At 36.0% G+C, this 19201-nt stretch overlaps 4 protein-coding genes across 5 annotated transcripts in view; all 4 read right to left on the reverse strand.

Annotated features, from left to right (window-relative positions):
• LOC18033597 (mRNA-decapping enzyme-like protein) overlaps nt 1-5575 on the reverse strand; it is a 6620-nt gene extending 1045 nt beyond the window's left edge. Inside the window, exons 1-6 of the mRNA XM_006424126.2 lie at nt 5260-5575; nt 5092-5141; nt 4543-4687; nt 1281-1337; nt 245-362; nt 1-84 (exon numbers count right to left, since the gene is read on the reverse strand). The exon at nt 1-84 is cut by the window's left edge and continues 378 nt beyond it. Of these exons, the coding sequence (XP_006424189.2) occupies nt 1-84; nt 245-362; nt 1281-1337; nt 4543-4687; nt 5092-5141; nt 5260-5459 (654 nt within the window). The 5' untranslated portion in view covers nt 5460-5575. The remainder of the gene's footprint in view (nt 85-244; nt 363-1280; nt 1338-4542; nt 4688-5091; nt 5142-5259) is intronic.
• Nucleotides 5576-6244: 669 nt separating this feature from the next.
• LOC18035048 (OTU domain-containing protein 5) lies at nt 6245-10587 on the reverse strand. 2 transcript variants are annotated; one of them, XM_024179165.1, is made up of 5 exons: nt 10218-10587; nt 9621-9664; nt 8651-9536; nt 8237-8398; nt 6245-6358 (listed from the first exon to the last, which is right to left on the reverse strand). In XM_024179165.1, the coding sequence occupies exons 3-5, from the start codon at nt 9332-9334 to the stop codon at nt 6260-6262; spliced, it is 945 nt and encodes a 314-aa protein (XP_024034933.1). In that variant the 5' UTR covers nt 9335-9536; nt 9621-9664; nt 10218-10587; the 3' UTR covers nt 6245-6259. The 2 variants fall into 2 exon arrangements, with proteins under 2 accessions (XP_024034933.1, XP_006424190.2); XM_006424127.2 differs by having other exon boundaries at nt 8651-9664.
• A 929-nt stretch (nt 10588-11516) lies between these two features.
• Nucleotides 11517-12542, reverse strand: LOC18034935 (casparian strip membrane protein 2). Its single transcript, XM_006424128.2, has 3 exons — nt 12154-12542; nt 11934-12057; nt 11517-11824 (listed from the first exon to the last, which is right to left on the reverse strand). The coding sequence occupies exons 1-3, from the start codon at nt 12444-12446 to the stop codon at nt 11606-11608; spliced, it is 636 nt and encodes a 211-aa protein (XP_006424191.1). The 5' UTR covers nt 12447-12542; the 3' UTR covers nt 11517-11605.
• A 544-nt stretch (nt 12543-13086) lies between these two features.
• LOC18033710 (mitochondrial fission protein ELM1) lies at nt 13087-18950 on the reverse strand. The gene is made up of 10 exons (XM_006424129.2): nt 18631-18950; nt 16927-17165; nt 15985-16081; nt 15501-15650; nt 15212-15338; nt 14851-14963; nt 14699-14762; nt 14507-14600; nt 14321-14429; nt 13087-13535 (listed from the first exon to the last, which is right to left on the reverse strand). The coding sequence occupies exons 1-10, from the start codon at nt 18811-18813 to the stop codon at nt 13434-13436; spliced, it is 1278 nt and encodes a 425-aa protein (XP_006424192.1). The 5' UTR covers nt 18814-18950; the 3' UTR covers nt 13087-13433.
• Nucleotides 18951-19201: the final 251 nt, after the last annotated feature.

A 19201-nucleotide genomic window follows, 5' to 3' on the forward strand; every position in this document is an offset into this window, starting at 1 on the left:
AGAAGGTAAAGAAATAGTTGTATTGGACTGGTAAGGTTGTGCAGAGATTGCTGCATTAGAAGTATTCCCCACAGTCAAAGCTGTCTGCAATGATAAGGACAGATGTCATATACAAGGACTTCATAGAAGTTGAACCTCACACAAAAATGAAGTGATAACATATGAAAATAGTATATGACTTGCTGCATTTTTGTGGTAATGTTGCATACTTATGTAGAAACATATTATTTCAAAGAAAACATACACTGAAGAAGTTCACAAAAGCAGGATCTTCAGGAACATCAACAGCATTTGAGGGAGTTGACTCTAGAGGACCATCCATAACTGCCATAGTTGGAACAGCTTCCAGTTCCTCAAACTCACTGCAGTTTAACATAAAAGGAACTTGATGACCAATTTAAGTAATAATTAGATGATATAAGAGGTTAGGGAAAATGATGAGTGGACCCTTATGGAAGATGATTTCACCTTAGCTAAACACGAAAATAAAATGAAATCAAAGCTGAATCCTCGAGTGCAATGCAAATAATTTTTTCTCTCTCTTCTCTAACTCCTCTTATTCGAAATTGCTCATCATTGTGCAGTTCCTCGAGATTTTGCTAGAGTAGAGAAAGCTATTCTCCCGTTAAGTGCAGAGGAAAGAGAAGGGCAAGGGCCTGGTATGATGCTATTCTATAGGAAGTGAGCAGGTGAAGGGTTAAAATATTTTGCAATTTGGAGGTGGTGTTTTTTAGTGTGTGTACTTCTGAATTTATTACCTCTTTAGGATCCATAGAAATTGCCTCTTGTTCAGCATGCACTGTGCCTACGAGTAAGGCGAGCTTGCATGGTATCTATTGTCTATTTACTTGGATATTCAAACAGGACTACCAGCAACCAAACACAAATCCCCAAACAAAACACTCTTTCAAGTGCAAGGAAAGAGTAACTTGGGCATATTTATGGTTCAAGCACTACCATAACTAAGAATGTGATGCTGTCCACAAACATATATCAGTGCCTTTTGAACTACATCACATGCTCGAAGACTTTTTTTTTAGTCATACATAAATTAGCTATAAAATTAAGACCATTATACAACTAAAAAGAAAGAAAAATTGTTTGCCACTACATATCAAAACTGGTAATAGCAATGTAAGATGGCAGACTTCTTACTTAAACAGATGAGAGGCTACAAATAAAAAATTTGTGCAAATAAAATATATGATAAAGAGCATAATACCTTCTTGGGGGCTAAAAATAATATACAACTTGTGAAATATAAATTGAGCTACCATTACCTTTTAGATGTGGCAACTTTCGACTTTTGAGGCACCTTGGAATATGCATTCAGAATCCTGCATTTGGAAACCAAATAAACAACGTTAATAACAATTTTACAATAGAAAAATTAAAAATTGATAAATGGCAGTTGTAATTTATGTATGTGTAAAGATAGCATCACATCCAGGGTCCTCCCATAAACATGCTTGTAACAAGAATTAGTTTGCCTCAACTGCTAGCAACTATACAATAGTAAAAATCACTCTTATGAACTCAACAATACTAGGCACCAATAAGAGTATGATACAGCCATTCTAAATGGAAGAGAATACAACTGTTTTACAACTATGTTGCATCAGGAGATATGTTAGGAGGATTAATCCAGATACCTTCCAACCCAATTAGGAAAACTCGAGTCAGAAACCAGGAGCTGCAACCAAACCTTACAATCATGAAGGAAGAAGGAGACTTGGGGCATTTTTCCAGATAGGTGACTTACAAGATCTCCTGCCAAGAAAATATCTATTGCTTTGAACCTCCATTGAAATTTCTTTTCCCTTTTTCTTGTTTTGACTTGGAACTTTCCAGCATCATCTATTTGATCTTTTTTAGAGCTAAAATAGCCATCTATGGGTTGTCAACATCTTATCCCCCCCCCCCCCCCGGGGGGGCCCCCAAAAAAAAAAAACCAATGAGTTGTCAATAAATAGCGCCTACTCAACTTATGTTCTCCAATGGATGACAATGTGCAAATCGACCTAGCAGCCACATTTTTCCCCCCTTTCAACCACCATTAGGCAACTTTTCTAACCTTTCTTCATTGCCCACGTCTACAGAACTATCATATAAAGACTACATTATTATTGGGATAGAGAAAAAAATACAGATTATATTATTATTATATCTCATTTTATTAATTAACTAGTGCAAGACTTATTTAGTGTCAAATCAAGAACTAATTAGAAAAGACAACTCATGATAATACAGACCTTAAAAAGCAATAGCTAGCAACACCCCATATACTCCTATTTTAGCCTTCAATATCCTGGTAAAAACACAATTAAGTCTTGCAAAAGAACATTCACAAGTAAATTCAACATTAATTAAGATTAAGTATCTACTGCACCTTCAATCAATGACTGGGTGAATAGCATGGTCAACCATCCGGTTCCTGTAGCCCTCCTTGTACCTATGTTAGTTACATTTTACATATTAAGCCACGAAAATGAAGGATCACAGCCTGGTAAAGAAAGCCATTAATTAATAGTTTTTGTTTAAAAAGTTCTCGTTTAGATCTTTCCTATTCAATGAATCAATGTAATCCATGGAGAACTCTTCCATTTCAAGCAGTGTTGGAAGATAATTGGAAAGCCTAAAGATAATATACAAGGACCAAGATATCAATTAGGTCAAATAGTGAATGTCAAATATAAAAAATAAATAAAAGAAGTTGTACATGATCATTTACTATCAAGTTCTGTAAAACTGAAAATACCATTATCCCTGTAGAGATTCTCAAACAACTCTTTAGCAAATTATAAAATAATTAAAAAAAGAACGAAAGTTTAAAAAAAAAAAATGTACAACAGCCATATCAGGAGATGTTTTTCTTCTCAATCTCAATATTTTCTAGCCGTAAAACAATTGAAAAGCTTAACACCAAGTGAATTATTAAGAATTCATCATTTAAATTCCCAAATCGCGAAATGTTGGTGCAACTAGGAAAGTGCAAATGCAATCACTTTACTAACACAAGAAACATCAATAGTGAGAAGCCAACTTTGTATCAAATTTGAAACAGATAGATAGAGGTCAAAAAAATTATAAAGACACTCAATTAAAAGCCTTTCAAACAGCTTTTGCATGCAACAAGAACAAATCAAAGGCGATGTGAATGTATTGAAAGACTAATTTACAATCATCTACAGGACATAAATATCTTGGATAACTACTCTCTATACCTTACTGTCCCACTGAAAATCATCAAATCCCTCCAAACAAAAATGACAAAATGGATAAGAATTGTGTGGTCAAACTTCAATAACTTAGCAGCCACAGCAAAAACTTATGTAGACACGCAAGCCACTCAAAATAGTCATATTGTTTGCTTTCCAAACACAAGCCACTTTGTAATGAATATTCATAAATTGCTACTACCATGTTTGTTAAAACACGTGAAAACCACCATCACTAACTAAATGTAACTGATGATCATCATCACGTTCATGGAATCACATGTCTGACAGTATTAATTAGTGCAAATGGCATGCTTCTTAAAACTCCTTATTTATCACATGGGCGCCATTCCAATCAACCAATGATTCTGATCTAGTCAGCATATTCAACCTACGAGCCAGTAATACCTCCATTGCTTCTTTAGATTTCTCAACGAAATTCCGCATTCTAACCATACTTCTGAACTTGTTGCTCCGATAGACTAATACAATATAAAGATTTCTTCCCACACCACCTCAGCCCCCACTCCTAAAAAACCAATTTAAATTCTCATTGACTGTACAACCTATAGTCCATACCAAATTGAAAAATTTACAAATATAGAACCTCAAAGAATCTTCTTGTGTTCCATTTTTTTACGGGAAGAAAATTGACTTTTACCACATGCAAGTCAACAAATAAAACAATCATGTCTTTGTGAGATGCACATTTTCAGACGAATCTGAAGAACAATGAAACCATAAAAACCTAATATGAGAACACCGAGGACTCCAGATATCATCTATAGAATCTTTGGTCCACCCTTGCATGATGAAAAAAAATTGAAGGCTTCGTCACCAACTCCCCAGGTTGTTTTGTTCTCCTATCTCCTAAATGTAAAGGAAAGGCAACCTGTTCTTTTTCCAATCTTAAGGGGCACAGAACGACTCTGGTATAAAATAGTCAGTTTCTATACAAAAATAACTCCTTTGCACTTGGCACTGCACATCTCAAAATAAAAAGCATGCAAGGAGGAGATATAATAGCATTAAACAAGTTTTATTAACCAAACTTCAAAGATGCCACACAAGGCAAAAAAGAAATCTGTACAAGCCAGATCCCAAGAATAATAATTCCAATACACAATTCAGGAAAACAATAACTAAAACCAGGTTCATGAGGCCTCAGCAGAAGCAACATGTAATAGCCATACTCTATTATTTGAAACCCATTTCCAAGTTTGGTTAAGATTCTAAACTATTCTCTATGTGTCAATTATTAACATGTAAAACATAATAATACACTTAAACTACTACAGTAGTAAAACCAGTAAAACAACAATACCTGCTAAAAAGATTTGCTACCTCTTCACATTCACGAGCATTGTCGAACCAAATCCCATTTACTTCTTGGGATGCATTCCGATATAACAAATACGGAACCTGAACTTCAAACTCAAAATCTCCCAAAAGATTTTCCACTAAATTATCTGCACATATCCAAGATATTGAAGCTTATCAGTGCAAAAACATATGCAAAAAGACATGAAGGTTAGGAGATATAACTAAAACATATCAACAACTGATAAGCACAACAAGACATGAAATATAACACAAGTTGTAAACAAGATAGACACACGATATCTAAATAATTGTACCAACCCCCTCTCCTGATGGTCATAAAACGACCAATATTTAACGCTAGACAACAACATTGCAAATACTTTAGCCTCTGTAATATTGGCATATAAATATTTTCGGTTAGGTACATTATTTTCTTCGTTCTAAAACCTCAATAATTAGCTAGAACTGTGATAAAGTGATTCATCACTGAAATTAAAACTAGTTCACGTACAAATAATCAAAACTGAAATAGAAGCAACGATAAACCAACCTGTATTACGTCGATTCATCACAACAAACTGAAATCGAGGCTGTGTGTTCCTGAAAATTGAAAAAATAATAATTTCACCAACTTCATATGTAATACAATCTCCAAAACACCGAATATCAAATGAAAAAATGGAAAGCATAAGAGAGAAAAGAATCTAATTTTATTGACCTTTTGACGACGAAGAGAGATCCTTCAACATCCTTACGACTCCATTGGCTGAGATCGATGTTGAACTCGTAGAAGGTGACATGAGCGGCCGTGATGAGGATTTCCTCAATGAATGGATCGATTAGCTGAAGAACTGTCAGGTTTAGGAGTTTTGTGCTCTGCTGGTCCAGATTAGGCATCAATTTTCCGTTCTGCGACATTTTTTATAGTCGTTTTGGGCTCTGCCCCGAGCACTAGCCCTCAGGTTTTTCTGTGAGCTCTCTCTTTTGTAAATGAAGTGTTTGATGACATAGCCGAGAGAGAGTGAAAGAGTTGAACAGCCGATGGCAATGGGGGCAGATATGGGCCTACTCTGCTCCATATCTAAATCCATAATAAAAATTAAGATTTATATCTACTCCAGATCCATCATGAATTTCTTTCAATTTCACTACTTTTTTTTTGTTTTTCCTTTATGTCATTTAGACCCCAAATTAGATTTATTATAATCATATTTTACCTATTCACAATTAATCCCTTTTATTTTTTAAATTTGTCAATATTAATGTATTAGAATAATGTTAGAAATCCCAATTATTATCTCAATGTTTTAATGATAACTAATGTGATAACTCATCGGTAACTGCAACATTAACTTAATTATTAATGTTTATCATGAAATGATGAGATTATTATTCAAGAAAGAATTAGTAAACATCAATGACTAATATAATGTGACAATTACAGCTGAATATTAGTACAATAATTAAGATTCCTAAAGGTAGTGAATGTATTATAATATATGTGTGTTACACCACTTGATGTCTCTCAAATTCAATTAAGTAATTTCAAATTACTTAATGAGGTTATGTTGACAATATGTTCAAATTACCAATGAACACACTTATGGAGGCAAATTTACATGAGGTAAGTTAAGGAGAAAATGAGATTTATAATGAACAAAAGTATCGTTATAAAATTTCCATTTAAAACCAACAAACTCAACGAGTGAACAGCTAACTCAGATTACAGCTTTGCATACCTTATCTCTTCTTTTCCTCTTACAGTAAGATGTGAAACCTTCGGTTATAAATTGAGAAAAGTGATCCCTCTCTCGCTCCTGAAAGCACAAAGACAATTAGACACGAATACCGTACAACAATATCATCCATAGACAAAACATAATTGCAAACAGAGCAGCAAACATAAAGACTGATATGAAATAGAGAAATTGGCACACGCACACGCACACGCATGGTGACCACACTTCAAGATAGGTCTACAAGATCAAATGCACCAGATGACTTTCAAGAACCGCAAAAGCAAAATTCAAAAAACTGAAATATATAAAGGTGTGTTCATCAACTCTCAAAATACTGTGCGCAATGCAACGTCAACCACACTAAACTAACACTTGAGTTTCAATCTCTCAAATACCCCTGTTCTAGATAGACACACCCGTGCCCATGAATACAGGTTCATTTGACATCCCTAATTCCAAATACCCCTGTTCTAGATAGACACACCCGTGCCCATGAATACAGGTGATTCCAAATTGTCTTGAAGCCAGATAACATCATGAAGTAGCACTACTGTCAATTATTATGGTTGAATTCATCTAACAAGGCCAGAGCTATTCTATCGACCACTTCCGTTTTCAAATTACCACCATGGGAAGGAAGAAATAAAGTAAACAAGCTATAAGTGCATGAGAATTATTTTGACCATCTGCTTCGTGTCAATTCCAAAACTGCTCCATAATATAATAGTAATTCTTGTGAATGGTGTAAACTCATTGTCACCTTGTCAGCAAATGTCCACCATCACCAAATACATTTGTCTTTGCATTTTCAACCAAAATCAAAATCAAAATCAAAAGGAAAAGAAAAACGAAAAAACAAAAAAGAAAAGACACTCACTTGGATGATATATAAGCACTTCATAAGCTGATCATATTTTAGTTATTTTCACTTTTTACTAATAATCTCTCCTTCCTGCTCCTATAATCCTTTTTATGTTCTTTAACTAGGATGTATTGTTCAAGCTTGTTAAAGTGACAACTTTTCTAATCAGTTTCTTTCGACAGAAAAGTTCTGAATCATATCACCAGCTACTACACCCATTTACAAGAGCAACATGAAAAATCTTTGCTTTCATCCCATGTGCAATATAAATTTAAGCAGTCATAACAGTTTCCATTACAAGTACCAAATATGATGCTGTACATGCCAGAAATTCATTAATAATTTGAAAGAAAATATCATATAGCACAAATACCCAAATCCAGTCCCAAAGCCTTGTTCACATCCTCACTTCTCACTCAGGGGCCTTCTGTAACTTATGATTCAAGTACTGAATAAGAAACAGGAGAATTGTGTAGAAGAGGGAATACTAACATTTTCAACTGCAAATCAAAACATTAGGACCACATTCCACCAAGATAATACTCCGTTTGAGGCATCTTAACTGACACCTCCCCTCTAGCAATCACTAGCTTGTAGCCTAAATAATACAACTTCATATGTCCCATACAAAACACCACATACAAATCAAAGTTGACCAAGTTGACCAGATTCCTTTCTCCATTCTCATAAAATCCAACAGCTTCCCTATTGAAAATCAAATAATCAATGTGATAATCTCATGAGTTGTGAAATGATATTTAAGACAATGATATTATTCCTTTGGCACTGTTTCTTAGTTGAGGTAGATCTCCCATTACTCTCTTATTTACTTCTTGGAAAAGGCAGGAGCAACCCAGAAACATAAAAATAAACTTTGCACAAACATTCAACAGCAAGGACAAAACAAGGCCAATATAGCCTAAAGTGCAGACAATTAAGTTGACCATTAACAATTGTAGATACCATGCCAAGAAAGCATGAATTGGAACCACAGAATGCCTCCTCCAAATTCTTAGGAAATACTAAATCTTCTAGTGCATCAGTATTCTATAACAATGCATATTGAAGAAAAATAATGAAAGAAGTAAAATTACCATATAGTCTATGCACATCTGTCTGGCCAAATCATACAATTCAGAGTCCCCATACACTTGATCTGCAACAGCACGAAATAGACAATTTCCATCCTCCATCATCCTTTTGACTTCAAAACCTTTCACCCGCCTGATATCAATCTCAAATTGACGTTCTCGTTCCTGAAATCAATCCAACATGGTCACAAAGAAACATAGCAGTAAATTAAAAGCATCACCCACCAATGTAACTTTAAAAATATAGATAGAGAACTGGAAAATAAACATCAAAGGCATCATCCCACCAACGTGAACCATAATTATTCAAGAAAAATAATTATTGTAAGCTGTTGAATCAAGAAAAATAATTATTCAATGAATCACAGTAGTACACATGTGCCGCATTCATTTAACTAAATAGTGGCAGAAATTTACCAAGTCGTCATAAGAGGATGCAAAGCAAGGACTCTGCTCATCAGCACTGTTATACCCTTCATTTTCACCATGAGACCTAGGAGAAGAAGGCCTTGACCCGGATGGTGAAGTCCTCGTGGTAACAACAGGCCAGGCAACCGCTCTTCTAGAGGACCCACTCCTTGCGGCATTTGGACTTCCTGAGACTGATCTCCTTGAACTTGAGTTTGCTGCCAAAGGTTTTGGAGGTGGAACAGGTGGAGGAGGCGGCTGAGGACTTCCACTGCTAATAGGCGGTGAGTCACCACTTGAACCTTCACTCTCAACTACCACCCTCTCCGAAATCCTCAATTCACCCAAACCCTTCATTGATTCCCCAGAACCAATATTCTCCTCATTACCCAATTTTTCACTACCAACAGCTGCAGCATTTGAACTTTCATTCAGATCATTATTGCTGCTTTCCACCACAAGATCATCACTTTTCAGTGCCTTATTACCAGTACTCCCACAATAATCCAGCAGCTCATCCACGACAACTTGTTCCTGCACTTGCTCTCCAATTTCCTCATCTTTCACGGATGAAATAACCTGAGAAGAAGTACCAACCTGTGGCTCTGCCCGAGCTGATGAGGATCCAGAACGACTAGGGTTTGAAGAAGAAGAACCCCCAGCAGAACCTCTCTGAACCAAAATCCGAGTCATTGGAATTCTGTATTTGTTAGCTTCAAATTTCCAACCCTTGACCGAATCTCCTTTAAGAAACCCTCACTTAGAGACTAAAAACCATAGTATTCATGGGTTTATCGCGAGTTCTAGCCTTGGGCACGGTGACGCCAATTCCTTGGCTGAAGGATTCTTTCCAGCTCAGCAGCGCGATCTTGTTCAGCTCCTCACGAAACAATCTCTGCATTCCCCTAACAATTCTCATGAGACCCAGACCTCCAACTTTAAACAATAAAACCCTCTTTTTTAAGTACTCGAATTTTACCCGAAAAGAAGAGTCTGAAAGAAATTCGCCTTCAAAAAGCCAAGCTGCAATCAAGAATACCCATTTCCTCAAAAAATAAACAAAAGAATCATAGCTTTGTGCACCTAATCCCTACTACTTCATTTTCAGTTCCCAAGAAAAGGCAGGAAAATCAAGCAAACTAAAATCTTTTAACTACTCTTTCAAATTAGGGTTAACGGTATACTAAAACATGTTTAAGTAATTCATAACCTTGAAAAGAAGCATTACGAAAGATTAAAAAAAATTACTTTCTGAACAAACAAAAATATCCAATAGAATCTACCATATTCAACAAATTGACGACATCCTTTTTGCTGAGATTCTCTTATTCTTTCAAAAGCCAAAAAAGAACGACTCCAAAATGTCTACTTTCTTCTCTATTCTTTAGATTAATTTCCCACCATTTCTCAATAACCAAACAAAGAGTAACCCGGCAGAACTACAACCAAATCAAATTATTACATAAAAAAGCAAAAATAAAGAATCATCATCTATCACCAATCACCGTAACCCTTAAAAAAGAAAATACAAATCGAAAACCCTAGAGTTGACTAGGTAACGAGTCAAGCGACTCACCTAAGAGAAACGCGGAGATACAGAAGGAGAGAATCAGAGAAAGAAAGCTTGAGGCCGAGATGCTGCGATCTGCAGAAGCCGATTTTGGTTTTTTAGGGCTTTTTTTTAATTTTTCTTTTTATTTTTAGGACCGAAGATGAAGAAGATGAAGAAGAAGAAGAGAGAAGATAATAACTTGATTGCAAAGGAGACAGTAGGGAAGAAAAAGCATAAAAGGAATGAAAGGCTGCCTTTTAACGGTGAGGCACGGCCTGTGGCTGACGTGGAATTCACCCCCAAAGCGACGGCGAGTCTTCCACAGACATCATACGTGGACACTTCCAGTGTGATAGTAACACGTGGCTTCTACACGTGCGATGTCAGATTGAATTAAAAAGTCCTTTTTAAAAAAAAAAAATTTCCTTTTTAGATGGACCGTGGTGGCGTGGACACACGCTACCAGTGACTTTGTTGTCTGTGTTGCTTCATGTTAGCCTCCGAGATCGATTCCTTACTTCCCTTAGCTGAGCTCGTTCAAATTACGTTATTACCCTCCGATTACTGTTATTATCTCTAAAATTTATGCAAGCAACGCCAAAAGGATACTTATGAACAAATAGCTCTACTTTAACAACAAAAAGTGATCACTTACCGGGTTAATTTCACTTTACCTCCTAATAAATTAATTGTCTTCAAAATTCTTCCAATTATTATAAGGTGATAAACTTCAATTATTTTACCTTATTGAAAATATAAAAATTTTAATTTACTCTCATTTTCATTTACAAGATGACGGCAAATAGAAAGCGTGTTAATGGTTTTTTTAAGGGTATTTTAAAGATAATCAATGTATTAAGAGTAAATTAAAATTAATTCATAATTATCTATAGCAACCTTACAAATAAAAAAAAAAGAAACCTAATGTGAACAAAAAAAAAAAGGGTTCATCATAAAACCCAGCCCCCATGGAAAGAGATGTGAGTTGCTGGCCCACCTGAAAGGCCCTCAGGGTTCATATATTGAGTTCAAGATATCAATAATATTTTCAATTTGATGATTTAAAAAAGCAAGACTTTGAAGAGGTTACCACAATGGTGGATTGTTTCTAATTTCATATTCGTATCCACAGCATATTTTTTTTCAATTTTTCATGTATGTATAGACATTGCAAATACGAAAATTAGATATTGAAGAGCAGGGCAGGGCAGAGAGGCAACAAGTACACAAGCAATTCCATTACTGAAAGAAACACTAATTACAATGGTGCAACGCAATGCAACCCACAGAACACTAACATTCTTCACAATTTTTTTTTTTTTTCCTTTCTTGGTCCCAAGACCACACAAGTTGATTGAATATAACAGAGTCCAAATCATATGCACTGAGAAAACAAGCCAGATTCCTTAGTATTAAGTTCTTCTTCGAAGAGCGAAAGCAGAGAGCACAATCAGGATCAGGAGCAGAGCTGCTGCTATGAGGGATGCCACCACAGCAGAACTAGTGCTCTGGCAGAAGTCACCAAACTGCTGACAAATAGGTAGCCAGTTTGCGTTTGGATTTCCACTATGAGCCAAATACACAACGGAAGCAGCAGCTGCTGCGGCACCTATTGTAAGTGCCATCATCACCTGCAGGTACATTAATAATTAATTAATCATATTCAGCACCTACACATTGTGAATATGAATGATAAATGAAAAAAAAAAAATTATGTTGATGTCAGTAAATTGAGCATACTGTGTCACCAATGAGGAGGAGCAGCCTTGGTCCAACAGCATGAGGGCGAACAATGCAGAGTATAGAGAAAGGTAAGGAGAGTACAAGGTATGCACTCACTAGTCCATTTGCAATGACAAAAAACCTGCATGGGGCAAAAATTTTCATTTGAAAATGCACACTAATTTATTCCAACAAATATGAGTTTTATAAGATGAAATAAATGAATATCGATACATACATGAAAACTTCGAAATCATCATATTGAGCTTCGAACTGGAAGAACTGAGTGAAGAAAGGGAGAATCTCATCAGCAGTGCCCATTGTAGCAGTGGCACCAAGAGCTGCACCAATGGCAGCGAGTCTCAAAACGAAGTCGAAGATCGCGACACCTTTCTTCCATCCTCCTCTTGGGTGTGGTGTGGCTTTTGTTGTGGCCACGGCAGCTGCAGGAGCTCCGACAGCAGCCTTTCCTTTGCCGCTACCATTAGCCTTCTTTGATTCGGGCATGTCGATTGCGTGGGCCGACTCCATTAGGAATTATTATGCTGTAATAGAGATGAAGAGGAGCTAAGGAGTTTTTCAATCTGCTTGTTGCTTAAGGAGATTGAGCTGGATACGGAATAGTATGATGGGTGTGTTTTATATAGGGAAAAGAGAGAAATTTAGAATGTTGCATAATGGGTTAGCTTTGATTGCACTTCAGAATTATCATGGGAAGTTAGGTTATTGCACAGTTTAGTTATGTAGGAGTCGTTGAGTGCCAACTTCATCCACTTCATAAAAATTCAGGACACGACAAAAAAACAGAGAGATTAAGATTTGTTATTACTTTCATTTAGTCAAAGATCATGGCTTATGTTGTGCCTAAATAACTCACACCTAATACAAAAATTTGAAGATTGACTAGTCGTCAACATGCCCGATTTTATGGTCACTCATCCAAATTTAAGGTTGGTTTCGCTCGTGGACACGAAACAGAGTTCGGGTTGCATTGTCATTATTTGAAAAGTCAAAGCTCTGAATCTCAACGTCTTATTTTTGTGGACTGAAAGAAAGAGCACTTTATCATCTCCACTTCATGAATATGTTGTCTATTTACATAGTCAAGAAAGTAAGAACTCTAGAATCACATCTCATTCACTCTTTCATTTGATCAGTATCAGACTTGATCTTCAAGTGTGTAATCAAACTCAATTGTGTGAACAAATTCATTTACAAAATGTATTTTGAGCACAATATAAAACACTGTCAAACCCAACCTTAAATGGGCTTTCGGTACAGCCGCAAAAAATATGCCTGCCCCTCTTCCTTTATACAAGCCGCACTACGAAGCTAGCCTTTTATTCTGCGTATATAGGAAACCCCCAAGGGTAAAGAATAACGTGTATTGACCATCAACTCTTGCAGATGGTGTTGTTCCTATACATGCTGGTGATCAAAACAATTTTGCAAAAACTACTACTTTCAAAGAGAGTTATTCCAATGTGCTTATGACACAAGTTATTCACAGATATCCTCCTATGGTCGCAGTTTCCATCCACGCTCTGCCAGTGCTTCATGAACTCGACTAGCCGCTTCTGCAGTGTCATTTAGGGGAGGATAGCTCCAGCTGTCTGACATCTGAAAAATATAAACAAACGTAACTACTAAAATACATGGAAAAGAAGCTTGATTACATCTTATACTTGTTCTGCAATTGTTGAGTACTAAACTCACAATCAGCTAATCAATTCCTAGCGTAAAAATCGAGCAGACTAAGGTGCCAAAAGATAAGGACTTAGACACAGATGATTTCAAGAGGAGTCCCAAGTGATAATTAATGAACAAAAAGAGGCACCGATACACGATAGAGAAAGTGTTTTACTCGGCATGAACAGAAAAATGAAGGGTTAGGAACGGTTGGGAGCGCTAAGAAAAGGAAACTGAGGTCAGTAAAAACTGAACGCTGAAGCTATAACAAATTTTAACTTGATATTTAATGACACATCATTGTTTTTTGACATGTTAAAAATTGTATTTATATCCATATGTATTGCACAAAAAAAAGGTGCAGGTTAAGTACACTAGACAACTTTTTCTGGCCTTTTGGGAAACCTATCTACCATCCTTTTCAGTAGATCTTCTTCCCTATAAATAGAATTAAGAGAACCTTGGCTGTACGTGTATACATGTATAATTATATGTAGTGAAGCGACTGAGACAAAATTAGCCTGGTAAATTAAACACTGCAGCTAAGGAGCAATAGCAATTTCCATTTGAGTAACAGAACTGGCATGGGGCTTATAAACACAGAGAGCTAACTTAACGACATAATTAATTGCTCAGGCTAAAGATAGTAGAACAATTTTTGAGAGAGAAAGTAAGGCTGCAAATTACTTAAACTTTGCAAAATGTATTTTACTTACGTCCTCAGAACCTGTAAAAGGTCGAACCACTCCTCGCTCCCTCAAAGACTTGTGAAAATCCGTGAACTTCCATGTACAACGCTCAGCTCCCACAACATACACTGGTTTCCTGTAAGAAAGGCATTGGAAACATGAACTAGTTTTCAAATTGTTATCAAAACAGGAGTAAGATTTCCTTGTGAATACCCTGTGCTGCAAGCTTCACTTATCAGACTGATTGAATCTGCTGTAACAACAAAAGCATCTGCCCAAGCTAAATGCCCCAGATGTGGATTTGGTTCTGCAGAACATCACATGAAGTAATCATACAACATACTTCCAGGTTTGCCATCTTTGATCACAAATAAAACTTCAAAATCAATTGAGATTTGAAGATACCTTCGCCATCCCAGATGTGCACTTTTGGATTATTTCCGAGTTCCTTGATGATGATCTTTGATACCTGTTGAGATGATAATCAGTATAAGATAAAAAGTACTAGTTCTAATTTCTAAAACAAATCAATGACAAATTAGCAGTTGTTGTAAGACCTTTTCAGGTGTTCTCATTGAAAAAGATATTCTGATGCTTCCACAGCTCACCAACACATTGAGAAGGTGTGCCGTTAACTGCTTAGCAAGGTCCGAACCATATCGACAGCAGCCTGTGAAGAATTTTGGTATTGGATCATATAAACAACACACACACCCTCCTCATACTCACATCCATAACTAAGATGGATAACAAACCCAAATAATATTTCAAATGCTCTGCAGAACTCAGACATCCATATAAAACTTAAATTTGAATATGACGTGGTATGATGTACCATATAGAATGTAGCTAATTGAATTTCAGAGCAAGTACAAGTTGGTATGCAAAACACTAAAGAACAAGCATCACAGAAAGTACCCGTAGGCCCGCCGACGTTAACCACAACTAAAGGCTTTGGCAGAGGCGCAAACTCCTCATGCCATGCGCTAGCTGCACTGCGAAGTGCAGCAGAATCAATTTGATGCAAAGCTCCAGTTGTGAGGACCTACGTTTAGAGAAGATTTAGATTGAAAAGAAGAGAAGCAAAAGCAAGTCTGCAAGATGGATCACAATCTTCAGTTTCAGAAAGAAAAGAAAATAATATTCCATAAGGCTAGAGTTTCTCATTAAAGCAGACCTATGGGCCAATATAATTCATATAACATACCACATGCCCATCAGGAGGTTCACATGGAGTTATCCATCTGCGAAGAAATTGAGGAATCTTCTCTTGTCCTTCAGGAGTCAAAGGATAATAATCATGTCGGGGGGTAATCACCAAGTCAAACCTGTTTAAATGTACCCTTGGATGTTGTATCTGCAAAAAGAATAAATGAAACAAAACTTAAGTCATGTCGATAGAATTGAAAACACTGACTTTATTAAGCTATTCAAATTGATGCATTACTTATTCCAAAGTAATAATGTACTTATATTCCAATTTAGTTAATTTACTTTCTTATTTTCACTATTTATACTTTCTTTTCTGGAAGACTAATTAAGATTAATTGAAAATAGTCAATTAATAGACACCATGCATAAAACTATATTTACCTTAGACAAACATCTCAAAACTACAGCATTTACAGCAAATTATTCCAAGAAGCCAATCAAGTACAAAACTAGAACAATAATAAGGTCCAGTGGCAAACCTGAACAACAAAGACATTGTCAGATGCTAAACGTTTTATAGAGCTTGCAATAGAAATGGTATCTCTACCAGATGCAACTACCAGTAAAGGGCCATCCCTGAAAAATTTAATAGAAATCATTATTATTGTGCAGCCAAACATAGAAGCATCTTTACAATGTACATTGGATTATACCAATCCAATGTGATAAAGTGCACAATTTAGCATGGCAAAACTAATTCAATATCCATTGGAATATACAAGAAGATGGATGATGCCAGTTCAAAAACAAGCATCACAATACTAAAGCATCAAGAGTCAAAATTTGCCAAAAAGAACAAGTGAAAGACAAAAGATACTGCGAGAAGCATTTTATTCACAGAGAATCAGAAATCTTTGATGAAGTTAGGCAGCCTTAACAACTATTTAACCATGTGCCAAATACGTGAGGGTAAATTTGAATCGGGAATGGAAGAGTGCACTGAAGAAACTATGGGTCCGAATTTTCTTAACTGCCATGGTACATTTCCAAAATGTTTTCTGCTTGCCTAAGAAGGGGAAAAAAGAATACATATATATATATATATTGGCTTGGCCGAGTATTCTCAGAATAATTTTGGGAAGAACTGCATTTCAGAACACCCTGTATTCAGTTATCAACATTAGCGTTTGCAAGCGAAGACTCATAAAGTGCCCCATATTTTAACGGTAGGTCTCTCAATCCTTCTTCTTTGCTAGCTTTTAACAAAAGACTTTGCAGAAGGGAGGGTCAATCTATAAATTTCGATACTGATAACAAAACCAGGACCAAACCAACCAGAAAATTGGAGTACTACTATTCTAAATTTCTTAGCTCCAGTAAATCTAAAATTGGTTTCAACCATAAGTCTACCTTGACACACTTCCTAACTGCACAGATAAATAATTTCAGTAATAAAAAATAGAAAAAAAGAAAAAGCATACTTTTCATAAGTTTCGCGGGCCATAGTCACAATCTGCCGCACATCAGCCTCAAGTACAGATGACAAACCTACATTACCACCATTTTCCAAAGGGTGACAGACAGGTTTCTCCCCTCGGGCTGCTGACAAAAGACGTGAGTAACCAAAAATTTGCCTAATGACATATTCTAACTTCTTGTGGACAGATACTGGGAGCCAATGGAGCCACTCATTTATTCCTCCCCTTGGCCTTGTAACTCGCTGCACATCATATCAGTATAAGATAAAAACAACCACAAAATCAAACACAGAGACAATTAATTAAATTAGAGCTAGGAAAGAATATTTGGCCACTAAATGACAAAATTACCCTGTGAAATCTGCATCAACCTTCGACAAATTATAAGAGAGAAAATAAGACCAATTCTAACACCCAAGCTTTGATTTGGAATGATACTTTGATAACTTAGTCACTTCAGCATTTTATCTATCCTTCAGGTTAATATGCTGCTGGTTCATTTTTCTCAACTTCTGACAAGTTTTATGCATCAGGAAAACTTAGTAATTTTCATAATTTTATGGATATGATTGAGGGTGGTCCATGGGGCTACGATGATTTTTAAATTATTTTTATAATTGTGTTGCAATAAGTATCACAGAGAGTTTTTATCCTAAACCAGACATTCTTTTCTACCAGAATCAGCAATTACGATCCTACTAGGTACTGACAACCTAGTACACTATCAATTGAAAATCCATAAATAAGCAAGAGTTTTACAAGCTTTTGAAGCTCTCTCAAAGTGGTGATCAGCTTCTTTCTAGCTTAGGAACTAGTTCTTTTCTTCTTTTTCCCTACTGCTACAAGCTTCTACAAACTGTCCAACTATTTCAAGCATTAGATAACCATAAACAACAAATTTTTCACTTCAAACAATCCCTCATATCATTGAGTAAAACCTATTAACATCAACATATAGCCCTAAAATCCAAGTTCAATTGATAAATGATATTTTCTCTTCTTAATCTGTGGTAAAGCCACAAATTAACAAAATAATAACAGTTTTCTATTTAATTGCAATGGAAAAATCCCAACACTATATTCCCTCTTTAACCAGCATGCATGGTTAGTTGGCAACTGTTACTTGTAAACAACAATGATGAGCATCATGAACACTTTCACACCCAATCTCACCAAATAAGAACACTGTCTCATTGCACACTAGGGAATGGAAACAAAACCATTAATCATTTAATCATCCAGAAAAATCCAGAAAATATTAGTACTACTAGAAAATTTTAACCACAAAATTTTTTCCCACCCATTACACAATGGTCTTAGACAATTATACTCCAGAGCGCTCCCTTTACCCCCATAGTTATTCATCAACCAATACCTTCAATCCTCCACACCCATCTATATCTCTCGACCACATAACCCTATCATCATTAAACTGAGAATGCAGCAGTAATTACGCCAGCTTCCTTGCCCCCTTAATCAAACCAAGTTCCCCACACCCAAATATTCCACCTCATTTACTCATATTTCCTTAGTTCGCACATTTTAAAATAATTTTCAGCAACAACTTTACATGTACAGAGCAACTTCTCTAAATTCTTACAAAAACACAACGTCAATAGCAATTAATAAAAACTAGAAAAAAAAATTTCTTCATGCAAAATAATATGATTATTTTCCTATGAAACAAAGATCTAAAAATGAACTCACATATAGGACATGCTTATCGGATAGCCCAAGCGCCCGAACCAACCCAACGCATTGATTCTCAGAACCCGGGTAACCGTTGCCGATAACCACGGCCCGTCTGATGACGCTGTAAGCACCGGCTGCAAAGATCTCCGGCACACCCATCGTTTGCGTTGGCGGTTCCGGAAGCCTTATTGGCCTCATGTCTTCAAAACCCTAATCCCAAATTACAGATAATTCAACAATTCAACTGCAAGTTGCGAGGAAATGAAGAAACGATACAATTTCACAAACAGTTTTTTCGCTTATCCGTCTTCTTGTTTATGCATTTCGTTTTTCTTTTTAATTAATTGATAATTTCGTTTTTCTTTTTAATTAATTAATAATTGTTTTTGGGTGATCTAAGTACTGGATCTAAGAATTTTCAGCCCAATTCAAACAGATCAAGGCCCATTTTGAGATCGGGATCAATATTTAAAAAAAAAAGACAAAATATGTACGAGAAAGGGAACAGGAGATTCTCAAACATTTTTTTAAAATAAATAAACATAAACATTTCATAATTTTTCATTAGAAACAGTTAGATCAATGT

The sequence above is a fragment of the Citrus clementina genome, unplaced genomic scaffold (assembly GCF_000493195.1).
Source record: "Citrus clementina cultivar Clemenules unplaced genomic scaffold, Citrus_clementina_v1.0 scaffold_8, whole genome shotgun sequence".
NCBI classification, from domain to species: domain Eukaryota; kingdom Viridiplantae; phylum Streptophyta; class Magnoliopsida; order Sapindales; family Rutaceae; genus Citrus; species Citrus x clementina.